Source organism: Coregonus lavaretus (assembly GCF_964263955.1).
Source record: "Coregonus lavaretus genome assembly, chromosome: 33".
NCBI classification, from domain to species: domain Eukaryota; kingdom Metazoa; phylum Chordata; class Actinopteri; order Salmoniformes; family Salmonidae; genus Coregonus; species Coregonus lavaretus.
Window position 1 is genome coordinate 12698396 of NC_140020.1, and position 26356 is coordinate 12724751.

A 26356-nucleotide genomic window follows, 5' to 3' on the forward strand; every position below is an offset into this window, starting at 1 on the left:
GTGTGCCTTGTTAAAAGTTAATATGTGGAATTTCTTTCCTTCTTAATGCGTTTGAGCCAATCAGTTGTGACAAGGTAGGGGGTGGTATACAGAAGATAGCCCTATTTGGTAAAAGACCAAGTTCATATTATGGCAAGAACAACTCAAATAAGCAAAGAGAAACGACAGTCCATCATTACTTTAAGACATGAAGGTCAGTCAATTCGGAAAATGCCAAGAACTTTATTCAAGTGCAGTCGAAAAAACCATCAAGCGCTATGATGAAACTGGCTCTCATGAGGACCGCCACAGGAAAGGAAGACCCAGAGTTACCTCTGCTGCAGAGTTACCAGCCTCAGATTGCAGCCAAAATAAATGCTTCACAGAGTTCAAGTAACAGACACATCTCAACATCAACTGTTCAGAGGGGACTGTGTGAATCAGGCCTTCATGGTCGAATTGCTGCAAACAAACCACTACTAAAGGACAACAATAATAAGAAGAGACTTGCTTGGGCCAAGAAACACGAGCAATGGACATTAGACCGGTGGAAATCTGTCCTTTGGTCTGATGAGTCCAAATTTGAGATTTTTGGTTCCAACCGCCGTGTCTTTGTGAGATGCAGAGTAGGTGAACGATTGAAACCTTTCTGCAGCATTGAAGGTCCCCAAGAACACAGTGGCCTCCATCATTCTTAAATAGAAGAAGTTTAGAACCTCCAAGACTCTTCCTAGAGCTGGCCGCCCGGCCAAACTGAGCAATTGGGGGAGAAGGGCATTGGTCAGGGAGGTGACCAAGAACCCGATGGTCACTCTGACAGAGCTCTAGAATTCCTCTGTGGAGATGGGAGAACCTTCCAGAAGGACAACCATCTCTGCAGTACTCCACCAATCAGGCCTTTATGGTAGAGTGGCCAGACGGAAGCCACTCCTCAGTAAAAGGCACATGAAAGCCCACTTGGAGTTTGCCAGAAAGGCACCTAAAGACTCTCAGACCATGAGAAACAAAATTCTCTGGTCTGGTGAAACCAAGATTGAACTCTTTGGCCTGAATGCCAAGCGTCACGTCTGGAGGAAACATGGCACCATCCCTACGCCGAAGCATGGTGGTGGCAGCATCATGCTGTGGGGATGTTTTTCAGTGGCAGGGACTGGGAGACTAGTCACATTCGAGGCAAAGATGAACGGAGCAAAGTACAGAGAGATCCTTGATGAAAATCTACTCTAGAGCACTCAGGACCTCAGACTGGGGCGAAGGTTCACCTTCCAACATGACAGCGACCCTAAGCACACAGCCAAGACTACGCAGGAGTGTCTTCGGGACAAGTCTCTGAATGTCCTTGAGTGGCCCAGCCAGAGCCCGACTTGAACCCGATTGAACATCTCTGGAGAAACCTGAAAAAAGCTCTGCAGCGACGCTCCCAATCCAACCTGACAGAGCTTGAAAGGGTCTGCAGAGAAGAATGGGAGAAACTCCCCAAATACAGTTGTGCCAAGCTTGTAGCGTCATACCCAAGAAGACAGGCAGTGTAATCACTGCCAAAGGTGCTTCAACAATGTACTGAGTAAAGGGTCTGAATACTTATGTAAATGTCATATTTCAGATGTTTTATTTTTATCAATTTGCAAAACAAATTAAAAACCTTTTTTGCTTTGTCATTATGGGGTATTGTGTCTAGATTGATGAGGAAAAAACTATTTAATCAATTTTAGAATAAGGCTGTAACGTATCAAAATGTGGTAAAAGTCAAGGGGTCTGAATACCTTCCGAATGCACTGTACAATATACAATACATATTAAGAAAAACAGACACATTTATCAACATAGAGGTCTTCGATCATTACTCTGAACTGACCAAGGGGGACCAGAACATCTCATTTCAGAGAGCTCTGGGTTAAGTCAATAGCCACTGCTGCGTTTACTCAGCGAGGTCACAACATGTGAACATCAAACGTGGATCAGAACAGCTATTTGATATACTGTGAACATGTGCTTCCACTTACACATTCCTGATGCACTTATTTACATGTTCTGTGAATGCTCCCTTCTTATGAGGTCTGGACTGTCATTCATAATGTGGGAATTCATGGTAGTTTACATTTTCCAAATAAGGAGTCAAGCGGTCAGGCATCTAGTTCATTGTATACAAAAGCTTTAGTTTTTTTCTCTTCCTTGTGTTCCATGATTCCATCCCTAAAATGTCCTGTTGTAGGAACATGATAAAGAAGTTGGCAATCTTTAGGGAGCTTCTGTCATTTCAATAAAGCTTGTGTACATTTTGAATAGATACAAAAAGGGTTTCTGGGAACCACTTCCCACCTCCCGTGCGAATTATACAGAAAATTCCACAGAGGCCCTGTTTAAAATAGCCAAACCAAAGAAAGGGAACAAATTGAGTTCTGTTTACACAACCAATAATGTTATGTTATGACAACCAACAACGCGTTAGCTGTGATGTCAGCTAAGTCTTTACAACACAGGTGTTTTATCATTTCTTCATCTAGAAAATGCCCTATTGTATTAATAGTAATAATAATAATATGCCATTTAGCAGACGCTTTTATCCAAAGCGACTTACAGTCATGTGTGCATAAATATTTTACGTATGGGTGGTCCCGGGGATCGAACCCACTACCCTGGCGTTACAAGCGCCATGCTCTACCAATTGAACTACAGAGCTATGGAGTATACACCGAGTATACAAAACAATAAGAACACCTTTCCAGACTGTGAAAGCTATGATCCCTTATTGATGTCACTTGTTAAATCCACTTCAATCAGTGTAGCTGAAGGGGAGGACACAGGTTAAAGAATGATTTCTAATCCTTGAGACAATTGAGACATGGATTGTGTATGTGTGCCATTCAGAGAGTGAATGGGTAAGGCAAAAGATGTGCCAGGCGCACTGGTTTGTGTCAAGAACTGCAACGCTGCTAGGTTCAAGAATGGTCCACAGTCATGAAGGCAGTCAAATTCCACGTGACCGTTTAGTCACGGTAATTAGGCTTCTCCAAGCTCTGATGCTGCTGATGGTCATTAGTAGCCTACCAAACTTGCTAACTGCCTGGTACTCAGCACTCTATTGTCCCTCTAATCACTCTGACATCAATGCAAATGTAATCAAAGATCTAATCAAACACTTCATGAGAGCCCATGAGCTCATGTTGTGCAACATTTCTATAGGCTATGCAATTGCACGAGAAAACAGAGTGATGGCCTCTATTAAAAAGATGAGGATCCCATCAGCTTTCTATAGGCTAGGCCTACTATATTTATACTGAACAAAAATATAAACGCAACATGCAACAATTTCAAAGATTTACTGATTTACAGTTCATATAAGGAAATCAGTCAATTGAAAGGCCCTAATCTATAGATTTCACATGACTGGGCAGGGGTGCAGCGATGGGTGAGCCTTGGAGGGCATAGGCCCACCCACTTGGCAGCCAGGCCCACCCACTGGGGAGCCATGCCCAGCCAATCAGAATATTAATTCTGTTTAATCAGCTTCTTGATATGCCACACCTGTCAGGTGGATGTATTATCTTGGCTCAGGAGAAATGCTCACTAACACGGATGTAAACAAATTTGTGCACAACATTTGAGAGAAATAAGCTTTTTTGTGCGTATGGAACATTTCTGGGATTTTTATTTCAGCTCATGAAACATGGGACCAACACTTTACATGTTGCGTTTATATTTTTGTTCAGTGTATTTCTCAACTTTCTAAATATTAAGCACTTGGCTGGCTGGCATGAAAATGAACAACGGGAAAAGCATCCTCCATTTGCTATTTAAGTGCATAGATGACATGTATTTTTTCCCCCTGCCTCTGTTTCGAGACAGGTGCATGATAATGGTCCATTCTAAATAAAATAAAAATTCACACATATATTATTTAGTATATGTAAAGACAAGATTAAATCAAGAATAGTCTGATGGGTGACAATATTAGCCTATCACTTGTGAATGATATATTATCACTTGTGAATGATGCCCAGCTAGTGTACAGTAAGGTAAGAAACAGCTAATTACTTTTTTTGCGAATTTTTTAAATCATAGTCGCATACCTCATGTAGCCTAGCCCATAGGCTTATATGTTTTGATACGGTTTGTATCACAACTAAAGTGGCCAAATAACTTCTTAAAATGAAGCACATGAATCTGCTTTACAACAGGTGTAGAGCATAACTGGCATACATAGACAGCGTGTGAGTTTCAAGTTTGGGGAAGTACATTTTCACCATAAAAATATGCCTTTATAATAAAAGCATTACATGCATAATCGCATTTGTGGTCACTTTTGAGAATGGTGTTTTCCCGTTAATTGATTGCATTTTGGAACATTCGCGCTTATAGAATACTGCCGTGTGCGCATTGCTGCGCTTATAATTTGAAGAAATAGCCTAATCGTTTATCAACCTTTTAAGCTAAACGTTCTGATCTGTTGCGTCAGCCTCATTGCTTAAAAAAGGTTTTTTGATGCTAGTGGTTGTATTAATTTGGGATCTATCACATCCCACAACTGTCCCAGACTATGTTTGGAATATTTATTTCTCACACAGAATAGAATAGATCAACTTTTGTACTATGATTTTTTTAGGGGGCATTAAGGCCACACAAAGGGGATGCCGCCGGGAAATTCGAGGCATTATCAAGTGCTTGTCAAATTGAGTATGAGAGACTGATGAAATGTGAGCAGTCTGCGAAAATAACAAAGCAGCGCTCATGCCTTTCATGCAAGTTTTTTCAAATCATCATTAGAGTCGCATCATGCATCCTTAGAATGTATTAAAAATACAAACGTTGGACTATATGTTTTGATCACAACTAAAGTTGCATAAATAACTCTAAATTAAGCATATAGGAAGAACTGCTTCTTTGTTAACCGCTCAACACAGAATAGCCTCATGTGCGCATTCCCTCAGAAATCTTTTGGAGAAAACATACTTTCTATTTTATTCAGCTATGTTCAATTGTATTCTTTATACTATAAAATACTATAAAATAATGCCACGGAATTATAAGCAAATCTTGTCTGCTAAATGAACTAGTGTAACCCATAGCCATTTGGCATAGCCAGATCAGGACCTAACATAAGGACAACTCAGAGTATGCTATTCTGTTCTTCTGAAATAGACTACATTTTCTTCATATCATGTTCCTTTAGACCTGTCTAAAATACATAATGGATTTATTGTGATGGTGTAGGCTATGGATTTATTATATTTGTTAAAATGTAGATGTTCCAAAGGTCTGCATCAGTGGCGTTCATCATCATCAGAGGCATCCATGACCAAACACCTCCATATGACTGTCTTCCAATGTAATGTGTGTAGGCTGTGTGTGGAAGCCAGGAGATGCTAAATGTGTTTATGTTAATTAACGGGTCAATTACCGTGAGACCTGCAGTTACCGGCTGACAAAATGTTATGACCGCCACAGCCCTATCCACCACCCAAAAGATATCTAGCCAACTTTACACAAATGTGGAAAGCATTGGAGTCAACATGGGCCAGCATCCCTGTGGAATGCTTTCGATACCTTGTAGAGTCCATGCCCCTACGAATTGAGGCTGTTCTGAGGGCAAACGTGGGGGGTGCAACTTAATATTAGGAAGGTGTTCCTAATGTTTGGTATACTCAGTGTATGTACTTAGTGTTATTACAGTGTATTTTATGCATGTCATGGATACAATTGCATTATCAACCTATTTACAACTTAAATTTTTCTGCAACATGGTTTGAATCCTTTATAGTATGTCCCTCACCATCTCCCATCCTATATTTCAAACCTTTAGGGTTGGAAAATAACATCATAGTTGACTAGAGTGGACCATGGTACAAAATCCCGGGCATCAGCTGCTATTCATTTGAAGGCATAGCCTAATCCTTGTAAAAACACAGTAAAATAAAAATCTGATTTTTTAAGAGGCCCCACTAGGCAGCACATTTCCATTGGGATTAAGGGCAAAATTAGAGACATGGGCAATATGGCTGGGAATTGCTAGGGACCTCACGATACGATATTATCATGATACTTAGGTGCCGATACGATATGTATTGCGATTCCCACGATTCTATATGTATTACGATTCCATACTGCGATTTTATTGCGATTTGATGTTCCAAACATATTGCTCACTAGGCTAGTCTGCTGCAGAGAGGCAAGAAAGACCATGTTTGATCAGTCAGGGAAATAAAAGTGCTGAAAACATGTTGGCTCACTATTTAAAAAGAAGATGGAGAACAAGTTATAGGATGAAAAATACCAGAGAATTGACGCAGGTACAGACGACTAGCGCTAGCTAACGCTACCTACAGTAGCAAATATATATATATATATTTTTACAAATCGATACTTGAAGTCAAAAATAATATTGCAATATGTAACAATCGATTTGTTTTCCGTCATCACTAATGGGCAAGGAATGAAAAGTACTTTAGTTTGAGTTAAAAGGTTCAGTTCACTTCTGGAGTGTAATGGAAACTCGAACCTCCACCCAAACTAAGCAAAATGATCCATGATGCTAGGGAGCCTCACTTCTAGGGGCACATAATGGTAAAGGAAAATGTGTGTGGGAAAATTATCCCCATTCCCCAATTTGTGGAGCAAATGAGACATTCCCTTGTTGAGACTCTCCAGTGCCCAATGGATTCCAGGTTAAGACAAATGGCTAGGCGATAGGCAATGTGGAAAGAAGTAGGCTGGGGAGGTTAGTTCATTTAATGCTTCTAAGACATGGTCACACAATGTTATGTGCAGTTTCCTGTGTGCTCATGGCAACCACAATGGAAGCAACCTTAGAGAGAGACAACTGGTGTGGCATGTGTATGGCCCCATTCCCACCCACTGCAATGGTTATAGAACAGTAGTGAACCTGTTCTACTTTGGTGATATATGGTATGTGTAGGTTGAGGTTTGATGGCTGGAGTTTGATTCAGAAGAATAGACAATGACAAAAGTTGATATGGTTTGGTTCTGATAGTTTGAGGGCAACACATTCAATAGCCCATCAGATGCATGCTGCATGTCACCACCACCTCGTACCTGCATTATAGAACTGGTCAAGCACACACGTATCTCCAAAGTCGATCTTCCCAAAGTGTATGATTTCCAGTTTACTTCCGACGGAGTCGCACGCGTCTTTCAGGCAATGCAGGGCCATGTTCTCTGAGGTGTGTGGCTGAGTGAGCTCGCTGTTGACGACATATGCCACCGTGACAGCCCTGCTTTTACATTTCCCCGTAGACAACAAGCCGCCACTGTCCTTCCGGCAGCTCAGGATATTAGGACTGATGCTTCCGCTGACCACAGAGTCGTGCCAGAGTGTCCCGGCGGCCGGAATGGGGGCACCGCTGACACTCTCTTTCCGGGAGCCAGCAGAGTCCCCGTGGGCACCCTCAGGGTCCGAGCCAGGACCAAAGGAGGGGACCGTCAATGATATCCCTTCAACTTGACTCATTTTTTCAATGTCTGTTTTGGTTGACAATCACTGTTATGTGTTCTTATGGATACTCAGTTGCTCGACATCTCCATACATCCAAAGTCAACATTACGCACGTTTCCTCACAGACACCAGGTCCACCTCCTGTATATTCATGTCTGATTTCGCATGAAATTGTGCAATCTGCAATGATAATAAACCAAGATAGTGGGCACTACCACCATTGACAGTCACTGCTACTGTTAAGTCACGACACATAGGCTACTCATATACAGCTAACGACCCTATGGTAAGAAACAGTTACCGCTGAATTGCAACATTCTTGCGCGTCTCCAAATCTACTCCTCATAGTTTCCGAAGTTGAGCACGAGCGCAGGTTGCAATGGTTACAAACCCATGGTGAGCTTGTTGTAGGTAGATCCACCGTCCTAGAAAGCAGATCAGGGTTGTTGTTGAAAAATGTGTGCAGCGGCGCAATGAATATCCTGTCATTTAGAAATCATGCCAACGCGACTATTATATCCAGTCCCTGAACCTGCCCTATTTCCACTATTATCTTTCCTGCAAAGGCTCACGCACACTGGGTGGAGGTTGAACCTTGTTTACGGACGGTGACATGACCATATTTGGAACAGTTGGCGCGTATTCCCCCTTAAAGCCACAGTCTGCAATTTTTCCAGTTAGAATAAGATTTCCAGTAATTTTAACTAATGAAGAACTCTCCTTGATTTTGAGGTACATTACTTAAAAATAGGCCTACCCTGATTAGAATAATACAAGTATATTACCTTATCATCCATCAATCGTTCATGTTCTTGTTGTCATATACTGTAAACACATAGTAACTTCAAATCATAAAAATATAATAATGCTGCTCTCATGGAATGTCATTCCTATACATCACAGTAATCAAGTGCTACAGTATTTGCATTGCATGTGAACATTACACTTGCTCCTAGTGTTGTCACGATACCCGAATTTTGACTTCGATACCAGGTTTAGCATCACGATACTCAGTACCATCACAATACTCAACACCAAAATGATACCAAAACGATACCAAAACAATACCAAGATAAAAAAAAGAAGGCTTATTAGCCAAAGTCACAGAATGGTACTTGATCCAGACATATCTTTTGAGTTCAATATCATTACATTTGAAATGTTTGAATATATGCATTAAATGAATCAATTATACAATCATACAATCAATTTGACTGTTTTTTTTAACCAATATAACTATATAACATAATGGTAATCATTTATTTGAATGGAAATCTCTAGTCTATTGATAAACTGGGTAAATCAAGATTTAGCCTAGGCCTATTTACGATACAGGTGAATGCATATTCAATAGTTATTGAGCTTGTTATTGAGCTTGTTTTGGCTGTTTTCATGGGGCTACAAATGAAAAACAATCTGTTTCCCTTACATTTGGGACTTACTTTATTGTACTGATCAACAACATTTGCATAGAAGAAGCATTCTCTTCTTTTATAAAAGTGTGCACTGTGTCTTTAAGACACATGACATCATTCACGCACACTCAGTGCGAGGCTCGAGCATAGATGATCCATAGAGATAGATAGAGGACTCATCTTTATATTTGTGCCATTATAGTGTCTGTGACAGCATCGGCAGCGCCATTGAGGCTACAACCATAGGAATCCCCACACAGTTGACTACTTTCAAATATATTTATAACTAACCCAAGATAGTTCATATGTGTCGTTTACAGTGGGAGCCAATTAAGCATAGTGGGCAAAACAAGCAAGGTGGGCAAAGCTAAGCATGAGCTAGCGAGATCCTATTGGCGAGTTGTAGCAGTATTTGCATATTACCGTTAGGGAACGCCTCCTCTGTGAAGTGCGTGTGTGCACAAACTAAATTCGACCTTGAACTCCTAAACAACAAATGTTTTTAATACTTTGGCAAAGCTTCAAGTCTATAAAACTTAGTGTACTGTGGTTGTAATAGATTGTAGTTTTGGGAACAGAAAAAATTTATTAAGATCAGATGATTCATCGATTAGAAAATGTGCAGAACCTAGGCCCAGTTTCACCTAGTTCCATCCCCTCCCACTACCCGTGACTGGACTTCCTCTCACTACCATATTTGGTGGTGAGAAAACTTTCTAAATGGATGCTTCAGCTTTATAGCCCGGTGACGTGTCTTGGTTTCCCCTTCTGTCTGTGCTACATTGACTACTTTAAAATGGCGAAAACCCTCAATGGCACTGACCATGCTAAAATGGCCTTTTGGCGCTAGAGGCCTCTATCATTCTATCATTGAAGTTTCGGTATACCGTGCAATACTACTTGCTCCACTGTTTGTGTTTTGTTGGTGGCCCACTCTTTGATGGTATGAACATTTTACAGTGTGGCTTTAAAGAGACAACAACATGGTCATAGGCTCATTCCACAAACATTTTGTCCATGACACTTCTGACTTGGCCTTTATGGAAATTCCCACTTTACATCAAGTTGCCTGAAACCTATGTTACATTATTTGTTACATTACAGCATGCTGTTTCAATGATTTGCAACTAATCTCAAAATGGAGATAGTCCTATAACTCAGATTGACGTTTTTGATGTGTATACTAATGCACAAACAGGTCACAGTTTTAGGTATAAGGTTACTATTTAACAATATCTCCCTACACTGTAATTATACTGTACATGCCTATGTAACTACCATGTAGTATGGGCAACGTTGATGGGGGTAGGGGCCACAAAAAATCTGAACTCATCACAAGGGGCCGCAGTGGCTTGCCTACCCACAATCATAGTACCCACACATGCAGTCAATTGATTTGTGCAATCAATCTATTTGTGCAGTTAAACTGCTTAATGCTCTTAACTAAATGCATTATACCAGTAGCCAGGGCCGGCCCTACCCTTTTGGAGGCCCTAAGCGAGATTTTGTTGGGGGGCCCCACCCAACTTGTGGGCAAAACATTTTACTGGCCCCTGTCTTGAGGGTGGAGAGAAAAATGTAAGTTTTTCCTGCAATTCTACACATTTTGCCATGTTTGCTTAGAGAAAATGTTGCAGTTTTAAAGCAAGTTTTCTGGAATTCTACACATTTTCCCATGGGCGGAGAGAAAATGCTGCAATTGTATACTAAATGTAATGCGATTCTACTCACTTTGCCATAGGGCAGAGATACAATTTTTGCAGTTAAAGTCCATTTCCATTTTGTCATGGTGTGGTGAGAAATTGTAGCAGTTTCAAAGCTAATTTCCTGCAATTATACACATTTTTCCATTACTTATGCCATGTTAATATGATATCTGAGTGAGAGTGACTAACAAAATCAATGTGGGCCCCCTGGAGGTCAGGGCCCCTGGGCACGTGCCTAGTCGGTATTCAGCCATGATAACTACAAGTTTAGATAGCTGGCTAGACTAATTTACTAATCAAAAAATTGTTAGCTGACATGGCTAATTGAGTGACTGTCCGTGACTGACATAACAAGAGACACTGCACCAAATACCCTAGTTTCAGACTCTAATTATCCTTACACTTCTAGAAACGAGCCACTTCCATGCCAGTCGGAAGAACTTAGGTGTTATCTCTGAACCAGGGTTCCGTTAGGAAAATGTGGCGCTAGACATTTGACCAGCAGCATTTTAATTTAATGGACATTTGAGAAATTTACCGGACCCATATGCATTGGTATGTAACCTGAGTAGGGCATCCAGCCATGGTGCTCAGAATTACATAAATCACATTTAGATTATGGTTATTCATTTAACAGAACATTCCACTGCGCACTTTGAAGATGTTAGAATAACTGCCACATTTACTTTTCCTCAGCCAACAAGAAGAGTAACGAACAGCAAAATCACTAGCCTATGTCAATCTAATATTCCCCATAGTAGAGAAGTTTACCTATTCTATTGGTCAGCTTGTCATTCTGCGCGATAAATAAATAGCCTTGCAAACAGACTCTGGGACAGATCCCAAATTCATACAACCAGTAGGCCTAGGCTATGTAAAAAAATAAATAATTTAAAAAGTAATGAGGCTAATCAGCTGGCTAACATCAAACGAACTGCAAAAAAAAAAAAAAGATGATCATTTGGAACTTAACTTATTGTCGAAAGTTATATTGAAGGGCAATGTTAACAAATTAGCAAAAACATCCTCCTTGATAACACTGTCTTGCTGTGGCTGCAGCCACCACACACTACAACAATAGGTGGGAAAACTAAACTACTAATTGTGCTCTCAGGAGTGACATGTGTTTTGCATGTAGGCATTAGAAAAGGCAGAAGTGAGGAAGTTTAAAAAAAACATTATTTTAAACACGGTCCCACCCATTGCAAGTTAGAAATGTGGTTGGTTGATTTCCCAGTCACTCCAAAATTCTGCCCTAATGCAGTTGAATGACAGATGCCTTCTGTCTAGCTTCTGAGGGCCTGGCCAATGGCTCACTTAGCTACATTTACATTATTTAGCAGACGCTCTTATCCAGAGCGACTTACAGTTAGTGAATACATCTTTTTTTTATTTTTATACTGGCCCCCCGTGGGAATCGAACCCACAACCCTGGCATTGCAAACACTATGCTCTATCAACTGAGCTACATCCCTGCCGGCCATTCCCTCCCCTACCCTGGACCAATTGTGCACCGCCCATGAGTCTCCCGGTCGCGGCCGGCTGCGACAGAGCCTGGATTCGAACCAGGATCTCTAGTGGCACAGTTAGCACTGCGATGCAGTGCCTTAGACCACTGCGCCACTCAGGAGTACAGCTAGCTAGATTTTTCTCCCCAGAGGCCACCAAAGAAAAAATACTGATTGGATCTTTTTTTCACTTCAGTGTTAACCCTTACCTTTCCAACACAAGCTGAAGAGATGAAATCAGAATATAATTTAAATTATAGAAAATATTAAATAGAAATTAAAACGGAATTTAAAGAAAAAATAATACATAATTGTATAAATCCTTAGGCCTGATCTGAAGGTGTAGAAGGCTGTTACGGTTCCCCACTGCTACTATTCTAACTCAGACCTACAAAACGGACCCGTCACTGAATTGTAAACTAAGAGGCTTTAGACCACTTTCAATGGACAAAATAAGATATGTATATCAGTAAGAGCAGCCACTGGGCTCCCAAGGACTCATGACATGGTATAGATAATTTATAGATTGTATAGAAGATAACCTATTCAATAATCTCAATTATACAGTGATAACCATTTAAAGCGTATGACCCTTCTGTATTTGTGCATTTAGCATAGGTTGGCCTGCTTCTGTGGGTAACCTAATTTAATTTAATTGTTCAATAAGGCCATCCAATGTTTTTGTTCCTTAATGCTGCAGCCATGTAGTGGTTCATTTGGGACTAAAAAACGTTGCATGTCTTAGTGAATACCCCAGGTCATTGAATATACACTGGGGGGCAGTACAGGTTCATTCTAAACCCAGCATTGAGGGATAATGTAGGAAGTCTAAAATGCATGAGAGTTTAGAGAGCTACAAGGGAGAGCATTCTGGAGGGAAAACATTTACTACAGGTGAAGCACTTTGTTCAAATCATGAGGTACTGTTAAAGGGATTTGGGTACTTTTGCTTACTTTTGAGTTTACATCTGGCCTGATAATTTTTTTTTGTCTTCCACATGTGATATCTGATAATCTAACTAGCCTACGGCCTATGTTCTCAAAGTTAAAGCCTTCTCAATACCATTGATAAAACAAATCACACTATATTGTTGATATGATTGTCTAACACTCTAGTCACCCCCCAACAACAACACGAGCCAGACTAAGGCTAAATTCAGTCAAGATTCTTTTGTTGTTGAAAAAAGCCAATAGGTAGATGAAAAGAGCCCTTTGTGGAAAGTCTGAGGGGGATTTACAGGTTTTAGACCCAATGGCTCTTTCATTTCTTCTGGAAAACAACCAAAGACCCTGCTAATCAGTGACAGGAAAAGTATTTCCACTGTGTTAATCAGCCAATTACTGTAAATATTTTTGTGGCTTATCCTTTGGTATGAGGTAAGTCCCGTTTGCCGATCACCATCATAGGTGTCTGTGTTGTCTTTGATGTTTACCCAGGCCCAGTTCAGTGTGATGTGAGTTTTCCCAGTGGCGGGACACTGATAGTGAGTGTTAAAGCACAACCTACTGGGCACACCACGTCACTTCAACGTGGAAATGTGGGTAATTTTTGTTTGAGAGGTTGATCAATGAGGTTTCAACCTTTATTCACCCACTCAAAAAGACAGCCAGAAGTTTGTTGAATTCCCAATGTGTTATCCCTATGCTTTCAACCATCTAAAAGCACAACCAAATTCAAATTGAAAAACAATGTCAGAGTTTGGTTTTAGATGTCATCTCAACGCACTTTCAACCATTTAAAAGCACAACAAAGTTCAAATGGGAATACAATGTGAGATATTTTGTATTTATACAACAATTTAATATGTTATCACTGTGCTAAATCAAATCAAAGCAAACTTTAAATGCACTTTAAATAAAGTTTGATTTGATTTAGCCCAATTCTTTAATTTATATTGTTGGTTGAAATGGAGACGTGAATCCAACATATTCATTATAAACATGAAGATTAAATTTGACATCAATCAAAGCTTGAAACAGCTAGGCTTATATGTATTGTCTATTTTTAGTTGAATCCTGGGTTGAATTGAAAAAAAGCTGTTGATGACTTCGCAAATGCTATATAGGCCTAAATAGCATCATTGATGATAAATGACATAGAGTATGGTAACATTTCATCTGCTCTGTTAAACCTACCCTTTGGAATGAATTCTCATGATAGCACATTTGTAGGAGCCAGTGACACATTTCAAAGCTAAGCAGAGCTTGGTTAAAACCCAAGATGGGAGACCAAATGGATAGACCATGGCTCCAGTAGGAGGTGCTGCCTAGCCTATTGTTTTTTTCCCTTTCTGATAGTGGATATAATGTTGAAGATCTGACATTGTTTCAAAGGTACAAATGTAACATATTTTATACAAGGGTTGTCTGTGTTGAAAATTGGTTACCATGACGACATAGCCTTCCGAGTGACACAGTGGTCTAAGGCACTGCATCGCAGTGCTAGCTGTGCCACTAGAGATCCTGGTTCGAATACAGGCTCTGTCGTAGCCGGCTGCAACCGGGAGACCCATGGGGCGGCGCACAATTGGCCCAGCGTCGTCCAGGGTAGGGGAGGGAATGGCCGGCAGGGATGTAGCTCAGTTGGTAGAGCATGGCGTTTGCAACGCCAGGGTTGTGGGTTCGATTCCCACGGGGGGCCAGTATGAAAAATGTAATAATGTATGCACTCACTAACTGTAAGTCGCTCTGGATAAGAGCGTCTGCTAAATGACTTTAAAAAATAATAATAATTCTGTGGTTGAATTTTCACCCACAAAACAACTTTTTGCAAATCCAATGAATTTTCCACATAGATTCCACATCACAATACGTAGATAAATTATGTTGAAACAACGCTGATTTAACCAGTTTGTGCCCAGTGGGAAGGCTGCCAGTAAGGCTGCTTTTACACAGGCAGACCAATTCTGATATTTTTCCACTAATTAATCAAATCAAATCAAATTGATTTATAAAGCCCTTTTTACATCAGTAGATGTCACAAAGTGCTTATACAGAAACCCAGCCTAAAACCCCAAACAGCAAGCAATGCAGAAGTAGAAGCACGGTGGCTAGGAAAAACTCCCTAGAAAGGCAGGAACCTAGGAAGAAACCTAGAGAGGAACCAGGCTGGCCAGTCCTCTTCTGGCTGTGCTGGATGGAGATTATAAGAGTACATGGCCAGATCGTTCTTCAAGATGATCAAACGTTCATAGATGACCAGCAGTGTCAAATAGAGGGTGCAAAAGGTCAGCACCTCAGGAGTAAATGTCAGTTGGCTTTCATAGGTTGAGACAGCAGGTGCAGTAGAGAGAGAGAGAGAGAGAGAGAGAGAGAGAGAGAGAGAGAGAGAGAGGGAGGGAGAGAGAGAGAGAGAAAGAGAGAGAGAGGGTCGAAAACAGCAGGTCTGGGACAAGGTAGCACGTCCGGTGAACAGGTCAGGGTTCCATAGCCACAGGTAAAACAGCAGAAACTGTATCAGCAGCACAACCAGGTGTACTGGGGACAGCCAGGAGTCATCAGGCCAGGTAGTCCTGAGGCATGGTCCTAGGGTTCAGGTCCTCCGAGAGAGTGAGAGAGAGAGAGAGAGAGAGAGAGAGAGAGAGAGAGAGAGAGAGAGAGAGAGAGAGAGCGAGAGAGAATGGGAGAATTAGAGGGAGCATACTTAAGTTCACACAGATGGGAGAATTAGAGGGAGCATACTTAAGTTCACACAGAAAACCAGATAAGACAGGAGAATTTCACCAGATAGGACAGACTGACCCTAGCCCCCCGGCACATAGACTATTGCAGCATAGATACTGGAGGCCGTAGACAGGGGGGGTCGGGAGACACTGTGGCCCTGTCTGACAATACCCCCGGACAGGGCCAACCAGGCAGGATATAACCCCACCTACTTTGCCAAAGCACAGCCCCCACACCACTAGAGGGATATCAACAGACCACCAACTTACTACCCTGAGACAAAGCTGAGTGTAGCCCACAAAGATCTCCTCCACCGCACGAGCCCGAGGGGGCGCAAAACCGGACAGTAAGATCATGTCAGTGACTCAACCCACTCAAGTCGAGTACAGCGCAAAAAGCCTGGCACGACGTGACGCACCACTCCTAGGGAAGGCATGGAAAAGCACTAGTAAGCCAGTGACTCAGCCCCTGCAATAGGGTCAGAGGCAGAGAATCCCAGTGGAGAGAGGGGAGCTGGCCAGGCAAAGACAGCAAGGGCGGTTCATCACTCCAGTGTCTTGCCGTTCACCTTCGCACCCCTGGGCCAGACTACACTCAATCATAGGACCTACTGAAGAGATGAGTCTTCAGTAAAGACTTAAAGGTCGAGACTGAGTCTGCATCTCTCACATGGATAGTGCTTTCCTCTCAATCTTAAATAAGCATGCCCCATTCAAAAAATGCAGAACTAAGAACAGATATAGCCCCTGGTTCTCCTCAGACTTGACTGCCCTTGACCAGCACAAAAACATCATGTGGCGTACTGCATTAGCATCGAATAGCCCCCGCGATATGCAACTTTTCAGGGAAGTTAGGAACCAATATACACAAGCAGTTAGGAAAGCAAAGGCTAGCTTTTTCAAACAGAAATTTGCATCCTGTAGCACTAACTCCAAAAAGTTTTGGGACACTGTAAAGTCCATGGAGAATAAGAGCACCTCCTCCCAGCTGCCCACTGCACTGAGGCTAGGAAACACTATCACCACCGATAAATCTACAATAATCGAGAATTTCAACAAGCATTTTGCTACGGCTGGCCATGCTTTCCACCTGGCTACCACTACCCCGGTCACCAGCTCTGCACCCTCAGCTGCAACTTGCCCATGCCCCTCCCGCTTCTCCTTCACACAAATTCAGACAGCTGATGTTCTGAAAGTGCTGCAAAATCTGTACCCCTACAAATCATCTGGGCTAGACAATCTGGACCCTTTCTTTCTAAAATTAGCCGCCGAAATTGTTGCAACCCCTATTACTAGCCTGTTCAAACTCTCTTTCGTAACGTCTGAGATCCCCAGAGATTGGAAAGCTGCCGCGGTCATCCCCCTCTTCAAAGGAAGTGACATTCTAGATCCAAACTGTTACAGACCTATATCCATCCTGCCCTGCCTTTCGAAAGTTTTTGAAAGCCAAGTTAACAAACAGATCACCAACCATTTCGAATCACACCGTACCTTCTCCGCTATGCAATCCGGTTTCCGAGCTGGTCATGGGTGCACCTCAGCCACGCTCAAGGTCCTAAACGATATTATAACCACGATCGATAATAGACAGTACTGTGCAGCCGTCTTCATCGACCTGGCCAAGGCTTTCGACTCTGTCAACCACCGCATTCTTATTGGCAGACTAAATAGCCTTGGTTTCTCAAATGACTGCCTCGCCTGGTTCACCAACTACTTCTCAGATAGAGTTCAATGTGTCAAATCGGAGGGCCTGTTGTCTGGACCTATGGCAGTCTCAATGGGGGTGCCACAGGGTTCAATTCTCGGGCTGTCTCTTTTCTCTGTGTACATCAATGATGTCTCTCTTGTTGCTGGTGATTCTCAGATCCACCTCTACGCAGACGACACCATTTTGTATACATCTGGCCCTTCATTGGACACTGTGTTAACAAACCTCCAAACGAGCTTCAATGCCATACAACACTCCTTCCGTAGCCTCCAACTGCTCTTAAACACAAGTAAAACTAAATGCATTCTCTTCAATCGAACGCTGCTGGCACCCGCCCACCCGACTAGAATCACTACGCTCGACGGGTCTGACCTAGAGTATGTGGACAACTACAAATACCTAGGTGTCTGGTTAGACCGTAAACTCTCCTTCCAGACTCACATTAAGCATCTCCAATCCAAAGTTAAATTCAGAATCGGCTTCCTATTTCGCAACAAAGCCTCCTTCACTCATGCTGCCAAACATGCCCTCGTAAAACTGACTATCCTACCGATCCTTGACTTCGGCGATGTCATTTACAAAATAGCCTCCAACACTCTACTCAGCAAATTGGATGGTCTATCACAGTGCCATCCGTTTTGTCTCCAAAGCCCCATACACTACCCACCACTGTGACCTGTACGCTCTTGTTGACTGGCCCTCACTACATATTCGTCACCAAACCCACTGGCTCCAGGCCATCTATAAATCACTGCTAGGCAAATCCCTGTCTTATCTTAGCTCATTGGTCACCATAGCAACACCCACCCGTAGTATGCGCTCCAGCAGGTATATCTCACTGGTCATCCCCAAAGCCAACACCTCCTTTTGCCGCCATTCCTTCCAGTTCTCTGCTGCCAATGACTGGCAAAAATCTCTGAAGCTGGAGACTCTTATCTCCCTCACTAACTTTAAGCATCAGTTGTCAGAGCACCTTACCGATCACTGCACCTGTACACAGCCCATCTGAAATTATCCCACCCAACTACCTCATCCCCATATTGTTATTTATTTTGCTCATTTGCACCCCAGTATCTCTATTTAAACATCATCTCTTGCACATCTATCATTCCAGTGTTAATACTAATTGTAATTATTTTGCACTAAGGCCTATTTATTGCCTTACCTCCATAACTTGCTACATTTGCACACACTGTTTATATATTTTCTATTTTCTGTTGTATTTTTGACTTTATGTTTTGTTTTACCCCATATGTAACTCTGTGTTGTTGTTTTTATCGCACTGCTTTGCTTTATCTTGGCCATGTCGCAGTTGTAAATGAGAACTTGTTCTCAACTGGCTTACCTGGTTAAATAAAGGTGAAATAAAAAAGACCATTCCATAAATATTGAGCTCTATAGGAGAAAGCCCTGCCTCCAGCTGTTTGCTTAGAAATTCTAGGGACAATAAGGAGGCCTGCGTCTTGTCACCTAACTAAAGTTTATTTAGTACTTCATCCGGGTAGCAGGAGAGTAGAGCATTGCAGTAGTCTAATTCGAGTAGAGCATTGCAGTAGTCTAATCGAGTAGAGCATTGCAGTAGTCTAATCGAGTAGAGCATTGCAGTAGTCTAATTCGAGTAGAGCATTGCAGTAGTCTAATCGAGTAGAGCATTGCAGTAGTCTAATCGAGTAGAGCATTGCAGTAGTCTAATTCGAGTAGAGCATTGCAGTAGTCTAATCGAGTAGAGCATTGCAGTAGTCTAATTCGAGTAGAGCGTTGCAGTAGTCTAATCGAGTAGAGCATTGCAGTAGTCTATTCTAGAAGTGTTAAAAGCATGGATTAGCTTTTCTGCATAATCCTTGGACAAAAGGTTTCAGATTTTTGCAATGTTACGAAAATCAGCTCTTTTTCCAATAATTGGGCAAAAGATCAGAATTGGTCTGCCTATGTAGACACAGCCTGAGACTGCTCCTTTCCTCAGACACTGCCAGAGTCAGTTTCCTCAGTCTGCTGTCTGGTTAGTGTGTAACAGAACAGGCAGCCTGCTGCTCCCTCCATGCATCACAGGGCAGAGAATAGAGAACTTTAGAAAAACATGTCGGATGAGCCGGCAGTCTGCTGCTGGTGTTGTGGCTAAAAAGTGAAACATAGACTACACCTTAGGCTTAGAGACTGGGTGGTCTGACAAAGCATGGACCTGGACCACACACAATCCAATGAGTGGAATTTCAGTGGTCTGACTGCTGTTGTTGAACAGAATGTGTGAACACGTAACTGCTGTGTAAAAATGCTATAACTTATTAGTGGTTGAAGTCATATGTCAAAGTTTGGGACATCATTTGGGTATGATGAGGGGAAAAGTTCTGTAGGGTAGGCTACCTTTTAAATCTCAGCTGGAATAACACACTGAAAGAGTGGAGCAAAAGAAGGGAGGAAGGCATTATGTTTTATATAAAAAATATAATATTTTATTCCAAACTACAAAAGTAAAAACATGTAACTTTTTTGTCACACTTCTCAATAAAATAGTACACAAAACTGTCACAGGAACAGTCAAACCCAGCAAATAAGCTATCAATAAACATATTGAAGCAAGAGAAAAACAAAAGACAAACGTTTTTTTTCAACTTTAAATTAACAACTGTACAACAATATGTACAATATTTACAGCATCAATAATATCTCAAAAAGGAATGAAGCTACAAAGCATCCAGTCTTTTTTTTGACAAAATACAGATTCCTTCCTTGCAACCTGAATCAGTCAGTCAAAGTCAAACACCTCTTTTCTCAGTGCTGTGGCAAACCCTCAAAGCATGCACACTACGCTCCTTGTCTGGGAGGACGGCTGTTTTTCAGCATGGGATAAACCATGACCTGTCATTAACACTGCATCAGTTAGGCTCTGCAAACAGTGAACTATACACAAGGCCACATTCAACTAGCACTCTGGTGGGTAAAGGATTTCAGTTTCCCTACTGGGGTTAAAAGTCTTCACTCTTCGTTACTGCAAGTGCTCCGAGGTTGGAAACGGCCCAGTTAGTTGGATCCCCACCTCAGTTTAGGGGGAGGGGAACATGGCATCAGCCAATTTGTGACAACAACATAGGTTGTCACATAGTAGAACTATAGTGCAGTATTTTTCTTGGGGCCGCAGAGCAGCCCCCTGTCTTTCCCCCCTCTTTAGGGCAAGTGGCCCTAAACATCCATCAATACACTCATACATATATACATTGAATATATGCATATAGATTTCTGTCCTTGTACAAAATACAAAATAGTCAAATAAGAAAATAACAAATCAAAAGAAAAACACATTTTGTGCTGCGAGATGAGATGGATATCTGTTGGATTCAAGTTAAGACTCATTGGTTGTTTTTTGCTCTTTGGTGATGTAATGGTTTATGCCATGTCTCCAAGCATCTTCTTGTAGTACATGGACTCAAAGATGTCGTTCTCGCTGGGGCAGTTGTAGTGGCATGCACAGGTCTTGATGAACATCATCTGCTTCTTCATGACCTGACCGTCGGGGCATTTGAACTCCATGGGCAGGGTGGTGGTTCTGTGGGGGGTGCAGCAGCGACCATCGGTGCACACTCCGCAGAACTTGGGGCGGTAGGACTTGGTGGTGGTGCAGCCAGAGATCTCAAACTTCATGGGCTTGGACACTCTTGGAGTGCGGATGCATTTCTTTCCTTTCTGTAAGAGCAAAGCAAATCGAAAGACAAACATTAGTGACCATTCCTTCCTTCTTGATTTGAGGAAGTGTTTCTATTCTAGTGAATGGGTAGGCTAATTTGGGTAGTGGTTCAAGGATGTGTTTACCCTAATGCTTTGCTCCATGTGGGACTCGCAGGGCCTGACCATGCACAGGCGGGACTGTTTCTCCAGGCGGCACTCGCGGTTGTCATTGGTGACTCTGGTAGAGATGCCCAGGCCGCAGGTCTTAGAGCAGGCACTCCACTCAGTGGTCTGGACCAGGCAATTCTCCCTCATCATGGAGGGGTCAGGCCCGTAGGTCTCCTCCTCTCTGTAAGCTGCAGGCAGAGAAGGAGAGGTGGCGTTAGACTCTTTATCCCCACATTCAAAAGCTGACCAGATTATATCACTACAATGTAGCTTTATGTCCAAGTGTCTAAGACTGAGACTCACCAGCGAGAACAGAGCCCACAAAGCTGTTTGTGTGTTGGGGGGCATCGCACACCCACTCCTCGCAGCACTTCCCGGACACTTTGACGCGGCGGGGCATGGGGCAGTCAGGGCTGGGCAGGCGGATGTCCATGCTGCACAGGGGCACACAGCCCACGGCACCGTCCAGGCACGTGCACTGGTATTTACAGCTGCTTTGGAAGGACTCTCCACTCCTGTACACCATCCCTCCGATCACACAGGTGGCGCCACCCTTAGCTGTGGGAGGCGGAGGATAAGAAGAGAACGTCACATCTCCAGTCACACAAACATCAGCAGAGGAAAAATATCAGAGTCATTGTACTAGAACTACAAAGGAGCCTGTTTAGAGGGACTCACCTGTACAGATTCCTATGCGGCGGTTGATGGGGGAGCCAAAGTCACAGAAGAGTCCTTTGTGGGGGTCGCACACGTCCCTCTCTGTGCAGAACTCGCCCATCTGTTTGGCACACACCCTGCAGCAGGCGCAGGCGTCGGGCACCAGGCTCACACCAGGAGGGCACTGGGGGGCCACATCGGGACAACTACACTGCCCACTGCACTCCTGAGCCACAGCCTGAGGGGCAAAGAGATAGGAGCTCTGTTAGACCCTGAGCACATGGTCAGAACTACTAATGTTACAGTACACCAAGAGCTAGAGCATATACAGCCTTATATAACTGTGTTAACAATATATCTATTTACATTTCAACTGCTGGAGTAATGGACTAGACATGCTGACACCTTATTGCGGTCTTTCTGGAAATGGTGCATAGACACAGCAATACAGTTCCCATATTACTTGACAGTCTCAGTAAAATGGTATTTGACTTACCAGGTAGGAGAGAGTGAGGCAGAAGAAAGAAATCAGTCTCATGTTCATTCCAGCAGACATTTTGCTTTTCTTCGTTTTTCTCTGTGTATCTTAGACAAAAATAAGTCTTTAGGTTCTTCAAAAGTCTTCCTTAGTCTCTTGCGAGTAGTCAGGGAGCTTGCCGTTGGATTGAGTAGATCTTGTAAGGAATTTCTCGTTCTGGTTCTTTTCTCTGTTAAGTTCTCGTAGCTCTCTTGGTTAAAGCTAGAGTTTAGCTTCAGTAGTATAGCTGTTGCTCTCTCTTGGAGCAGGAGTTGTTCTGTGTCTGAAGCTAGGAGCTCTCCCTGCATTTATACACCCAGGGCTGCCGTGACGTGCAAATGGCTGAATGGAGTCCTGGACAAACATGGACATTCTTGGCATTCTTTCCTAGTTTCCTGCCCCCCTCTCTCTAGACTCCCCCCCACCCCCCGACATCCAGCATTCCTCCTGTCTGAAACCAAAGTGCTGTCACATATCAAAATAAAAGTGCAGTCTTAGCACTATCCCTCAACTTTCCTTTTTATGTGTAATCGGTGGTTGTGTTCTATCCTGTAGAGAGACTGTAAACCTCCCCTGTTATTGGGAATAGCTGCCTCACTGTTGTCTTAGCTCATCACACATGGATTCTTCACTAGTGACTTCAAATACTTTCAATACCTATTCTTACAAGTGTACTTTATTGTGAAAGGATGAGCTGTAGTGTAGTTCAGGGCTGGATTTAGTCACCGTTACAAAACGGTACCGTTATAAAACCCCTGTACACCTTCAGGGGTGTTTTTTATTTGAAAGAAAACAACATTTTTATTTGTAATTTTTTATTTAACCTTTATATATACACTGAGTATACCAAACATTAGTAACACCTTCCTAATATTGAATTTCTTGACAGAAACTGGTGTGCCTGGCACCTACTACCATACCCCATTCAAAGGTTTTTAAATATTTTGTCTTGCCCATTCACCCTCTGAATGGCACACATACACAATCCATGTCTCAATTGTCTCAAGGCTTAAAAGTCCTTCTTTAACCTGACTCACCCCCTTCATCTACACTGATTGAAGTGGATATAACAAGTGACATCAATAAGGGATCATAGCTTTCACCTGGATTCACCTGATCAGTCTATGTCATGGAAGAGCAGGTGTCCTTAATGTTTTGTTTTGTTTACTCAGTGTATATTATATTAGATTATGCAATATCCTTCATAAGTCTAATAAGTAAGTGGTATTGGGATTTAATCAACCAAGTCCTTAAATGGGAGTTTGTATAAATTGTCTAGTTTACAGACTCTTTCTCATAAGTTATATTTGTTGGTTTCAATCACATACCTTTTTATAGCCATGTGCTTTCACCTCAATAATAAAGTTTAGTCCATGGACTTTAAAGCAAAGGTGTTTCACATTCCAGGTGTGGGATCGTATTTTGCTCCATCAGGCTCTAGACACTGAGCAGACTTGAGGATTGCAGGAAAGTGGCTAGACTCTAGGGTTTGTATATTTTTGATAAAAGGATCACACAAGCACCAGACTCTCCACCTCAATCTTATGAAAGGCAGCCCTGCTCCTCACCAGCCACCGAATCGGAAATGAAAAACTCCCAGAGAGAACTTAGAGCTGGAGGAATGCGCGGCTGCCCCAGACATACTATTACTGCATGCACACACCGACTGGGAGGAAGCGTGGCCTTATATGGGAATCTTCACTAGCAGCTTGTCTTTCCCATTTTTTCCAACGTGCTCTGAGCACACAGTACTGCAGCAGCACATCAGGGGCTGTACTGTCTGAAAAAGTTCTCTCTGGACAGTGTGTGGCATGGTAATGTACCCTGTCTGTCAACAGAGATTCATTCGTGGCCAAGCAGAGGTTGCCAGTTCCTTAACCCCGTCGTGTCAAAATAGTAGCAGCTTATCGCGAATCCGTATTTGACTGTGTGCTCGATTTCCTGGACCAATAACAGTGTGGTGTGGCTTTCAATTGTTGGGTGTCTGGATGACCTGAACTCCCCTCCACAGGGCAGTGTTTAATAAACCACTCTGTGTGAGGTAAAACTTAGCTGTATATTAGCATCAGATTCCCTGTCTTAGGCTGTTGTCCTGGATCTCTCTCTCTCTCTCTCTCTCTCTCTCTCTCTCTCTCTCTCTCTCTCTCTCTCTCTCTCTCTCCTCAGCCAGTGCCTGCTGGTGTACACCTTTTCCCCAAAGACATTCCTCACTCAATTGCGCATAGGTAAATACTTTCAGGTCTGTTAACCTTTAATGTCATGCTTTCTGGTTTTCCATGGTGGCTAAAAGGGGTCTGAAACTCAAGCTTAGGCATGGCAAGTATTCCAAATTCAACATTCCACATTGGGTGCAGACAATAGCACAGCAATTTTCCCCTTTAGTGTCTGTACCCCCTTGAGGACAGGTATAGGTACAGTATGTACAGTATATCCAATGGGATCATGACTTAGAGATTCCACTGTCCGCAAGTCCAATTTGGAATAAGTGACAGGGTGCTTATGTTGGAGTGACAGGCAGCAGTTAGCTAGGGTCAGAGGTCAAGAGCTGGTGACGTAATGGAAAGGATTCCACATTCAGTGTAAATAAAGTACCCGGCAGATATGTACTTCACTGTGGGATGTGGCAGACCTGACCATGTTACTAACTTTCCCATGACCTGTACGGGGGAGGGTGTTGTGGTAAAAAAAACTACCTTATTGTTCCCATTCCAAAAACAAATATATATATATATACACTACCGTTCAAATGCTTGGGGTGACTTAGACATTTCCTTGTTTTCCATGAAAACATACATTAAATGAGTTTGAATAGGAAATATAGCAAAACACATAGGAAACGTAGTCATTGACAATGTTAGAAATAATGATTTTTAATATAAATAATAATTGTGTCCTTCAAACTTTGCTTTCATCAATGAATCCTCCATTTGCAGCAATTACAGCCTTGCAGACCTTTGGCATTCTACTTGTCAATTTGTTGAGGTAATCTGAAGAGATTTCACCCCATGCTTCCTGAAGCACCTCCCACAAGTTGGATTGGCTTGATGGGCACTTCTTACGTACCATACGGTCAAGCTGCTCCCACAACAGCTCAATAGGGTTGAGCTCCAGTGACTGTGCTGGCCACTCCATTATAGACAGAATACCAGCTGACTGCTTCTTTCTAAATAGTTATTGCATAGTTTGGAGCTGTGCTTTGGGTCATTGTCCTGTTGTAGGAGGAAATTGGCTCCAATCAAGCGCTGTCCACACGGTATGGCATGGCATTGCAAAATGGAGTGATAGCCTTCCTTCTTCAAGATCCCTTTTACCCTGTACAAATCTCCCACTTTACCACCACCAAAGCACCCCCAGACCATCACATTGCTTCCACCATGCTTGACAGATGGCATCAAGCACTCCTCCAGCATCTTTTCATTTGGTCTGCGTCTCACAAATGTTCTTCTTTGTGATCCGAACACCTCAAACTTTGATTTGTCTGTCCATAACACTTTTTTTCCAATCTTCTTCTGTCCAGTGTCTGTGTTCTTTTGCCCATCTTAATATTTTCTTTTTATTGGCCAGTCTGAGATATGGCTTTTTCTTTGCAACTCTGCCTAGAAGGTCAGCATCCCGGAGTCGCCTCTTCACTGTTGACGTTGAGACTGGTGTTTTGCGGGTACTATTTAATGAAGCTGCCAGTTGAGGACCTGTGAGGCGTCTGTTTCTCAAACTAGACACTCTAATGCATTTGTCCTCTTGCTCAGTTTTGCACCGGGGCCTCCCACTCCTCTTTCTATTCTGGTTAGATCCAGTTTGCGCTGTTCTGTGAAGGGAGTAGTACACAGCGTTGTACGACATCTTCAGTTTCTTGGCAATTTCTCGCATGGAATAGCCTTCATTTCTCAGAACAAGAATAGACTGACGAGTTTCAGAAAAAAGTTATT

General features: G+C 42.6%; 2 protein-coding genes across 2 annotated transcripts in view; both read right to left on the reverse strand.

Annotated features, from left to right (window-relative positions):
- The window catches only part of LOC311108557 (mitogen-activated protein kinase kinase kinase 5-like), a 77679-nt gene extending 69727 nt beyond the window's left edge, over positions 1-7952 (reverse strand). Inside the window, exon 1 of the mRNA XM_084151211.1 lies at positions 7030-7952. Coding sequence (XP_084007337.1) covers positions 7030-7444 — 415 coding nt within the window. The 5' untranslated portion in view covers positions 7445-7952. The remainder of the gene's footprint in view (positions 1-7029) is intronic.
- Positions 7953-19859: 11907 nt separating this feature from the next.
- Positions 19860-22711, reverse strand: LOC311108368 (CCN family member 2-like). The gene is made up of 5 exons (XM_084151003.1): positions 22410-22711; positions 21935-22151; positions 21560-21814; positions 21233-21444; positions 19860-21106 (listed from the first exon to the last, which is right to left on the reverse strand). Exons 1-5 carry the CDS (start codon positions 22467-22469, stop codon positions 20810-20812), a joined length of 1041 nt encoding a protein of 346 aa, XP_084007129.1. The 5' UTR covers positions 22470-22711; the 3' UTR covers positions 19860-20809.
- Positions 22712-26356: the final 3645 nt, after the last annotated feature.